At 52.3% G+C, this 10,279-nt stretch overlaps 1 protein-coding gene across 1 annotated transcript; it reads left to right on the top strand.

Annotated features, from left to right (window-relative positions):
• Positions 1–2,046: 2,046 nt before the first annotated feature.
• On the top strand, positions 2,047–4,522 carry Fgf4 (fibroblast growth factor 4). The gene is made up of 3 exons (XM_004852168.3): positions 2,047–2,386; positions 2,961–3,064; positions 3,548–4,522. Exons 1-3 carry the CDS (start codon positions 2,047–2,049, stop codon positions 3,722–3,724), a joined length of 621 nt encoding a protein of 206 aa, XP_004852225.1. The 3' UTR covers positions 3,725–4,522.
• Positions 4,523–10,279: the final 5,757 nt, after the last annotated feature.

The following is a 10,279-nucleotide window of genomic DNA, read 5'->3' as shown; positions in this document are numbered from 1 at the left end:
AAAAGTAGTGTGGGGCAGATGCAGGGGACAGTCTCCCAGAGGTAAGACTGGGGAGAGAGAGACCAGTATGGTTGGAGCATAGGGGCTTCCACTGGCCCCTGGGAAATGGAGGGGTCAGGCCCGCAGTGGGTACAGGTGAGCTCAGTGACCATAGTGCCAGGGTGGGAGCCAGACCCTGGATCAGTCTGACTCCATTTGCATCTCTGGGGCAGGCCAAAAGCACCTCTAGGGTGAGCTGGGCCAGCAGTGCAGAGGGGATGCAGCCACCACAGGGTCCTTTGCTGAATTCCAGGGGCAGGAAGGGAAGGGAACCTCAAATTGAGCCTGCTGTGAGAGCCCTGGGAAGGGAGAGCCTCACCTCAGCAGGAGCTGGTCAAACATCAGAGGGCCCCAGCTGGGACAGCCTGCCGTGTGCTCCAGGCCCGGGCTCCAGGCCGGGGCTCCACCTGCCCAGAGATGCTGGGTGCACCTGGGCTGAAGGAAGGCTGTCCATCTTCCATGTCATTTCATCGGTGGGGACTTGGGGACCAGAGACAAGAAGGGATAGGGCAGGGACAGTCCCCTGACCAGGGTGGCCTTCTGGGTACCAGATCCGTGGGCCCTGCTGGAGGCCTGGGGGCCCCAGGGCTGCCAGTTGCATCTTGCAGCTGTGAGCTGATTCACAGAGCCTCCGTGAGGGACCTAGTCCTCCTCAGGCCACTGAGGACCCCTGAGGGTCCCCTTTCTGGGCCTCACTCCTCCAGCCTCCCAGGCTCCCCTGGGTGGTTTGAATGAGGCCCAGTAGGATTCAGACAGACCAGAAGGCAAGAGGTGGCAGGGGCTGAAGTGGCCCGGGGATGTCTCCGGTCACAGGTGCTGGTGGCAGTAAAGGTCAGAGTAGGTTCCAAGGCCTTGCAGCTGTGGCTGGACTGTGGCACACAAGGCCCCTCAGGTACCACAAAGAACAGCGGTGTTCACGAGTAGGTGAGCCAGCACCTAGAGGGCAGCCCATCCCTATCAGGCCAGTAATGGGCACAATAGGGGGTGGGGAGGCAGTGGGGGAGGGGAGCCTTCGAGGTGGGGGACCTGACTACGGATCTGATTCTTTCTGGGGACTCGAAGATGGGAGGAGTGGGCAACCCCGAGGCCCTGTGGCCTGCTACCTGTGTGGGCACAAGGTAAGCTGCGTGGGGGTGCAGGGCTGCAGCCCGCCCTGGGCCTGTCACCCACCTTGCCGTGGGGTTCCCTTAGGAGCACCCATGTCACCCATCCCGGCTCAGGCGGGCTTCTTCCACCAGGGAGAAAAAAAGGGGAGCTTGGGCTCCACCACCCTACCTTGTCTCCCTGCAGCCTGCAGCTCTCGGGCCGTCCCTTGCCCAGCCAGCCACAGTGGGGCTCCCGCCCTGACGCACTCTCACCCCAAGCCAGTCATGAGCACACTGGCAGAAGGAGTCTCTAAGGGCGCGGCGCAGGAGGGGGTGCCGGCATCCGCGCCCACTTTGGAAAGGAAGACAGGCGAAGACACAGCGCTCGAGGCAAACTTTGGAAAGCAGAAGTGGAGGAGATCCGAGGGGCGGGATGAACAGGTTCGTGGGCTGGGCGGGGCCAAGGGTGGGGGCTGGGGTCCCTCCAGGTGACAGTAGCTGCGCCGGTCCCAGGCCTCCTCCCCTCCCTGGTCCCTGATTGGCAGGCGCCTGCGATCGAGCCGCTAGCGTCCCGAGCGCCCAGGCGAAAGCGCACGGCCCCCCGCGGGAGCCGGCGAGTAGGAGGGGGCCCCCGGCTATATATTTAGCCGCTCAGCCTCTGGCCTGCCCAGCGAGCAGGGAGGTGCGCACCGCGCCGCAGAGTCCCAGCCTGGCCGCGCGTCCCTCCCACTGCTCGCCGCTCCATGCAGCCGGGATAGAGTCCCCTGGGGGACCCATCGCGTGCCTTCACTTTGGCCCCCGCCTCGGCTGCGCACTCCGCCTCGGCTCGGTCCGAGCGCTCCCTTGGGCCGACACAAGCGCAGCTTGACCCGGCTTCCCGGGCGCACGGACCCCCTGACGTACGCACGGCCCGCGGGCCGGGATGGTGGGGCCCGGGACGGTGGCTGTGGCGCTGCTCCCGGCGCTCCTGCTGGCCCTGCTGGGGCCCTGGTCCGGCCGAGGGGGCGCAGCCGCGCCCACCGCACCCAACGACACGCTGGAGGCCGAGCTGGAGCGCCGCTGGGAGAGCCTGGTGGCGCGCTCGCTGGCGCGCTTGCCGGTGGCCGCGCAGCCCAAGGAGGCGGCCGTCCAGAGCGGCGCCGGCGACTACCTGCTGGGCATCAAGCGGCTGCGGCGTTTGTACTGCAACGTGGGCATCGGCTTCCACCTCCAGGTGCTCCCCGACGGCCGCATCGGCGGCGTGCACGCGGACACCGGCGACAGTGAGTGGGCAGCGGGCGGGAAGGGCTGGGCCGGGGCGGCGCCCTCTTGCAACTCACCCCAGCCTTCAGGGAGACCCGGGTCGGGCACCTGCTCGCGGGCTCTCTGAGACCGCGCAGGCTCGGGTTCCTGTCCCTTATGATGCCGGGCCTCGCGGACGAAAACACTCTTGGTTCCTGCAGCTGCCGCTGGCACTGGCTTTGCGCAACCCAGCGGCCGAGCCCGGTCTCCCCGCCTTCGGAAGCCCAGGCTCCGGGAGCTGAATTCCAGCGCCTTCGCCCGTGGGCACAGAGCGTGGGGCGCAGCCACCGGCACTCGCGGGGGCCCGGGACGCGCGCCCAGGCTGGGGCCTGGCTTGGGGGCCGGCTCACTTTGCTGCCAGGAATTGGGCGCTGATGCCACAGCCGGGACAGGAGAGGGGCCACAGAGACCCTTGTGGGGGGCCTGCGCTGGGGACCCTAGGTTCTTTACCTCCTCACCTGCCTGAGAAATGAGGTCCCCAGAGGCGCGCACAGGCCGAGGGACTGTGGGCCGCCGAGGGTCACCTGCCCCGAATGACCTGTGCCCCATCCCCAGGCCTTCTGGAACTCTCTCCAGTGGAACGCGGGGTCGTGAGCATCTTTGGAGTGGCCAGCCGATTCTTCGTGGCCATGAGCAGCAAGGGCAAGCTCTACGGCTCGGTGAGTGGTTCCGGGTTAGGCCTGACACCCATTTGGGGACCAGGGGCAGGGCCATAAGGAACCGACCCTCCCACCAAACACAAGGGCCAGGGGGCAGCGGTGGGGTCACCAGGTTACAAAGCTGGCAATAAGGCACTTGCATCCTTTGAAGTGTCCAGGACCCTGTGTCCACTCCTGATAAAGGGAGCTAGCTGCCCTCCTGTCACCCCAAGTGGGCACCACCCAGCCAGTTGACAAGGGGCCATGAATAGCTCTGTCTGTATCCAAGGGTGAGTCTCAGTGGGCAAGGCAAGAAATGGTGAAGATGAAATCCTCAATCCTCTGGAAGCTAGGTGCCTGGCAGGTGGCTGTGGCCCAGCTGTTCTGGGCTGGCCATATCCTCTCCTTGACACTCAGTTGCCCAAGGGAGACCCCTCTGCCCGCCCCCACCCCGTGCCCCCAGGTCCCTGGCCTGGCTCACACTGTGCTCTCCCTCCCTTCCAGCCTTTCTTCACCAAAGAGTGCAAGTTCAAGGAGATCCTTCTACCCAACAACTACAATGCCTACGAGTCCCACACCTACCCTGGCATGTTTATCGCCCTGAGTAAGAATGGGAGGACCAAGAAGGGGAACCGAGTGTCCCCCACCATGAAGGTCACCCACTTTCTCCCCAGGCTGTGACCCTCCAGAGGAAGCCTGCCTCAGTCTCCAGAAGCCTCCAGGAGGAGCCCTTTCTTTGGATGGAGAGTTTAATGCAAGAGTAGGTGTATGCTATTTAAATTAATTATTTAAATATGTATATATTGCCATCAAATTATTTATGGTTCTGTGAGTGTGTTTCATATTTTTCTGAAAAAAAGGAGAAAAACAACAAAAAAAGCACCTCTTGACTTTTCTGGTGCATCAGGGGATAGATCTTACCGTCAGATTTATTTCACTGTCAAAAAGCTGTCATGAGCCTGCTGCTATTAAAATGGTGGCATCAAATTCTGATGGCATCCAGCATCACTGTCTGGAAAGGCCTGCCTGGGTCTTTGGAAGCCAGGCTCCCTCCACCAGCATCCTGCAGTACCCACTCCCTTTGTGCCTCCTTGCTATGAATCAGGACATATCAGTTTACTTCCTCCTATACAGAAAGTGCGCAGTCCAAGTCCTTGCTGCCACTCCGTTTTTAGATCTGCCACGCTGACCTTTGAACTTGGCTGTAGTCAATCTTCCTCCATCTACCAGATGGGAGAGACCCTTAGACAACTTTATAAACTCCTGTTTACCTTCTTTGGATCAGCCACAGCCCACATTGTGGTAGCCATCGGGGAAAGACAAAATGGTTTCGTAAAATCCACGGAAAGGAACTGATATCCCACCGATATCCCACCGAGAGGCTGGAAATGGACAAGATGGTATTTGCACCACAACCCAAAACCTAGTGATGAAATATAATTTGTGATAGGATATTCTTCTGATAATGGAATAGAATGTATATTTTTTAAAAGCCAAAACAAACAAACAAACAAAAAACCCAGGCTTCCCTGTCTGTGCATGGGGTGCTTTGGGCTAGAACTAGCTATTGTTTTTAGGTAAAACGTCCATGTAATTGTACAGGACTCTGGATGTAGCATTCGCCTGCAGGAACATGCTGCTTTCCCGTACGTTCCTTGCCCACTCACATTTAACATCTACCTCATAAGCCTGTAAAGCCCTGGCAAATTCTGCACCAGGATCAGACGGGTGCAGTTTACCATCCCAAGGGGCTTTTTTTCCATATGTAGCCAAAGAGGACTGCAGAAAGTGTTGGTGCGTCCCATTCGAACCTTGTCACGTTTGAGCTATCTTTACCCTGTGATTTACTTTTAGTAAGGGTAATCATGGTGAAAATATTTGCAGACAGCTGTTCGAGTGCACTATATGGTCACCAAGTAACCTTATATTTTCCTTTATATATTTTACAAATGTAACCCCTGTCTTTGAATAAAGATGGAAGAGGCAGGGTTGGTGAGGTTTAAAAAAAGTTCCGAGGTGATGGCAAACATTTAATTTTAATGAATGACTTTTTAGAGTTTATACAAAATGACCTTAGCTTGCTACCAGAAATGCTCTGAATGTTTCCCCAAGACTTTAAGACTCTCCTAGGATGTTTCTGAACTGTCTCCCGAATTAACTTTATGGGAGTCTACAGACAGCAAGACTGGAAAATCTGATTGGACTTTTTGTCTTTCACATTCCTTTTGCAAACTCTTTGTTCAAATGCAAATCATCATCGACTTAAAATACTATTCTTAACCAAGGCCTATAAGAAAGAAGCCACTTCCAAGAAGACACTGAGTCAGGACCACACATCTTAAACTGCTGCTTATAGTCTTACGCTATTACAATGTAGTACAGTTTTTCTAATTTTTAAACCAAGCCCCAGACTCCAGCGATCATCAAAGATCTTTATGGTGTTGAGCGGTGGGGGAGGGGGGATAATTTGTGGACTTTGTGTATTTAATGTATTCGCCGAGAAACCATGATCAACTTGGATGCATCAAATTCTTAAGAGATATCTCATCTCAGAGCCCAATCAAATTGTCAGGATTAACCTGCTTTAAGGGCAGGGTTCCATCTTCCTTGGTTGCTAGTAATTTACATGTGTATTTCATCCCACATTGTGGGGGATGCATCTAGGGATGTGATTGTACCTTTGACATATTGTAACTTTTTCATGTTGCTGTGATGGGGATTTGAGGTTTCTGTATCTACCACTGTTTCAGAATCTGTCTGTAGTTTTATACAGGTGCCAATCCGTAATGTGATGTATGTGCTATGCACATTGAGATGCCCAATACAAAGAAGCATTTCATCATGTATAAAAAGAACCCCACTGGACGTGATGTAAATAATCTGGAAAGGTATTAAAGATGGTGAAAACATGCCTTGAAATGCCAAGATTCTGTGTCCTTGTCTTGCAGTGGTCTCTTTCTATTTGAGATCTGAGCCTCACATTGCTTGGGGTGGGGGTGGGGGAGACAAATTTTAGCCAGCTGTGTCCACACAAATGTAGCCTTGAAAACAGGAGCCTTGGGTGGTGGGGGGTGTCACCAAGTTTTGCCTTGACTCTCAATCTTGCAGTTTATTCTCATTCTCCCAATGAGGCTAATTCACGCCATCTCAGCACTGTCACTGACCAGGGTTCCTACCCTCTGGCCTCAGGCTGGGCTCACTCAAGCAATTTGAACTTCTCTGGGGCAGAGAGGGAGCTCCAGAGCTGGTCCTCAGAAGACTGGAGAATGTCTTGGCCTCAACAGAAAGAGTGCGAAGTTGCCTTTTATAAAAATGGGAAGTCGGGCTGGGGATTTAGCTCAGTGGTTCCAGCACCTGCCTCGCAAGCACAAGGTCCCAAGTTCGATCCCCGGTACCAAAAAAACAAAACAAAACAAAAATAAAAATGGGAAGTCAAGGGCTGGGCATTTAGCTCAGTGGCACCGTGCCTGCCTCGAAAGCACAAGGTCCTGAGTTCCATCCCTGGTACTGGAAAAATAAATAAAAATGGGAAGTCAAGGGAAGTTGGGCTCAGGTGTGTGTGCCTGTAATCCCAGCTATTCAGGAGGCTGAAGAAGGAGGACTGCAGTTCAAGGCCAGCCTAGGCAAGTTAGCAAGACCTTATCTCAAAATAAAAAGGACTGGGGAGGTAGCATAGTGGTAGAGTACCCCTGGGTCTGCTCTCCAGTACTAACCCACCCCCAGAGGAAATGGAATAAAATAAAATTCCAGAGTGTATCAGGAAGTTAGGATATGGATAGTTTTATAAAACTTGAGGTTTTAGTTATATATGCTATATTGTCATCACTACTTTCCACTAGGATGTATTTATTAGTGTATTTTGATGCTAGATGGTATTAAAAATGCTGACCTCACAAGGCCAGAATGTGGGACTTACCTCTTCTCACAAAATATGTTCAGTTCTTTCACAGAAAGTCTCCAAAAAGACAATCAGGCTGTAGAGTTCATAACTACCTCTTTTGCTTTTCAAGACATCATACTCCCTTGATTTCTTTTTTTTAAGACAATGCCATCTTTTCTTTCTCTCTCTCTCTCTCTCTCTCTCTCTTTCTTTCCTTCCTTCTGAGACACAGTTTTGCTATGGCTATGTAGTTCAGGCTGGCCTCAAAATTGCAGCAGTTACAGGCATGCGCCACCAAGCCTGGTTCCTTCCCCGATTTCTTCCTGACACTTGTGATCTGGGTATGACAGGGAAATACAGGAGTAGTATTATGGGTTAAGTTGTTCCCCAGAAAAGACATTGAAGCCCTACCCCTCAGTGCTTCAGAACAGGACTATTTGGAAGTGGGGTCTTATAGCAGCAATCATGTAAAAATGAAGTCTACATGGCTGGTGCCTTTATATAAAGCAGGCTGTGTAAAGGGACAGGCACAAAAAACCATAAACACCCCAGGGCAGAGACCTGGTTGAGCCAACAAATATTGCCAGCAGCCAGGGGAGGGGTCCCTGATGCCCTCAGAAAGAACCCACCTCATCGGTGCCTTGATCACAGACTCCTGGCCTTCACAATGGACTCGGTACCTTTCTGTTTGTCACTTTAAGGCTCCTGGTTTGTAGCAGATCATCACAACAGCCCCAGGAGACCAGAATAAGTAGTCATTCATATGGGGGGACTGAGACATTCACCCATCCCTCAGCTGGCCCCTGGTGTCCTCAGTCAGGCTCTGTCCAGGTCTGCCCTTGGCGAACAAGAAACGCTTACCAGTTTGCAGGAAGAAACGTACCCCTGGCTGCAGAATCCACTGTGACACTGCGGGTCTCCCAGGCTCTCCACCTGTAGTTTGGAGGGGTGATGGGGGGGGGCGGGTCAGGCTGGGGCCAAAGAGCTTGAAAAGCCGTGCATTCCAGTAATACACTTGAGTGCCTGTTGTGTGCCAGGCACAGAGCTGAGAGAAGGAACTACTGTCATTATAACAGAGGAGGTGACAGCTAACAAGGGACAGAAAACATCCAGCCAGGTGGACGGTGCTAACATGACAGAGAGAGAGCAAGACAGGAAGGCAGGAGGCCAGGGTGGGCCTCGGAGTGAAGGTCCTGGGTGGGAGGCCTTGCAAGGGAGGATGTTCTAGGGGAAGGAACAGCCAGAGCATGGGCATCGAGTGGGGCACAGGTGGGCACATTCAGGGCTCCCCGAGGGACCAGTGGGGTGCAACCAGGGAGGGGAGTTCAGGTCTTGGAGGCTGTGGCTGCCCCCACCCGAACCCCAGCAAGGCTGAGCCCTCAAGCCCTGGGGGTGGAGCTGAAAGGGGATGGGCAGAGAACAATCCTGGGGTCTAGGCAGGAGGGTTGCTGGTGCAGTGTGGACAGAGAAGTCACGGTGAAGAAAGATCCTGGGCCTGGAGGTGCACCCCTGCAGTCCCAGCACTCTGGGAGACAGAGGCAGGGGTTCAAGCCCAGCCTGAGCAACTTAGTAAGAACCTGTCTCAAAATAAAGAGGAAAATTGAGCTGGGGACATAGCTCAGTGTGAAGGTCCTGGGTTTAATCCCCAGTGCCACAAATGAAATGAAATGAAATGAAATGAAATGAAATAATGAAATGAGAGAGAGACAACTGTGGGCTTCTCAGATCAGCCTGCCACCCAGAGAGCCTGGGAATTCCAGCTTCCTCCTTCCAGCCCGGAGGCCCCTAGCATAGGACCCCATTCCTCCTGGTTTGGGGCCCAGCCCAGCTGCTCCTTCTAGGCAGGGGAACCACGGACTCCTCCTGCCTCTCCACCCAGCTCTGAGGATTGAGAAGACATGCGTGTAAACAAACAGTAAATATTGTCTATTATCATTGTTATTCCTCTGAGAGGCTTAAAGGCATTCTTAACGGCTGGTCCTTTCTACCTGCCCGATGCTAATGGGAGGGTTTTCTGGCCAGTGCTAGGGCCTCTGTCATGCAGAGAGGAGGCCCTCCCTTGGGTGTGGTTGCTTCTTGGATCAGAGCTAAATTGCATAGAACCAGCCCTGTCACCTGCCCTCTTTCTTTCTTTCTTTCTTTCTTTCTTTCTTTCTTTCTTTCTTTCTTTCTTTCTTTCTTTCTTTCTTTCTTTTTTGAGACAGGGTCTCCCTATGTAGCTCAGGCTTGCCTTGATGTCACTATATAGTCCAGGCTGGCCTTGAATTTGCTGCAACCCTCCTGCCTCAGCCTCCCAAGTGCTGGTATTACAGGTGTGGGCCACCATGCCTGGCTACCTGCCTGGTTTCAGATGACTTTAGGAAGAGCCTGGGAATTCTAGCTCCCATCAGCACAGCGTTTGCTGATTCACTTTTGCATTGTGTAAAACTTTAAGGTCAGACACCCGCCCCCAGCTTGGGGGTCCCCTGTCCTGGGAGCTAACCAATTGCAGATCAAAAAATATCTGGAAAAAAAATTGCATGTGTACTGCACACATACAGGCTTTTTCTATTGCATTATTCTCTAAATGATCCAGAGTGACAATTATCTATGCAACAATCTCATTGTATTAGGTATTATCAGTAATCTGCAGGTGATTTTAAGTGTATGGAAGGAGGTGGATCACTTCTATGCAAATACTATGCCACTTAATTAATTTTTAATCCTAAATAACTAGCTTTTAATTAAAACAAACTGATCCAGGTTGCCAGTTTTTTTAACTTTATATTTTTATTTTTATGTATTCATCATGCATATTGATCATATTCATCACAGGGAATTTGTACCTGTACGTAATATATCTTGATTCTTCTTTTTTTCCCATTCCCCTCCCCTCCCTTCAACTCTTCTTCCCCTTCCCATTTACAAAAACCTTTTTTCCATTTTTTCCTTCTATTCTTTTTTTTCCTTCCTTCCCTTCCTCCTCTCTTCTCCCTTATTCCCCTTTCCATTTGAACATGCTCTTCTGTGTGTCCAATTTATTTCACTTAAGATTATGTTCTTGAGGTACAACCCATTTTTCTACAAATGACTCAAGTTTATTGTTCTTTATGGCAGAGTAACACTCCACTGTATATAAATACCTTTTCTTTATCCATTTATTTGTTGATAGGCATATGGGCTGTTTTCAAGATATAAGTATTATGAATTGTGCTGCTATAAACATGAGTATGCATGTATCATTGTGCTATGATGCTTTTAATTCTTAAGAGGAGATTCCTAGAAGGGGAACAGCTGGGTCAAATGGAGCCTCTAGTTTCAGGTTTTGAGGAATCCAGGATGCCAGTTTACTTAAGGGCCTTGAGCAGCTGCAGGTT

The sequence above is a fragment of the Heterocephalus glaber genome, unplaced genomic scaffold, assembly GCF_053883595.1.
Source record: "Heterocephalus glaber isolate CG9 unplaced genomic scaffold, H.glaber_assembly_v1.0 deba00000594, whole genome shotgun sequence".
Classification (NCBI taxonomy): domain Eukaryota; kingdom Metazoa; phylum Chordata; class Mammalia; order Rodentia; family Bathyergidae; genus Heterocephalus; species Heterocephalus glaber.
This window is presented reverse-complemented; position numbering and strand designations above follow the sequence as displayed.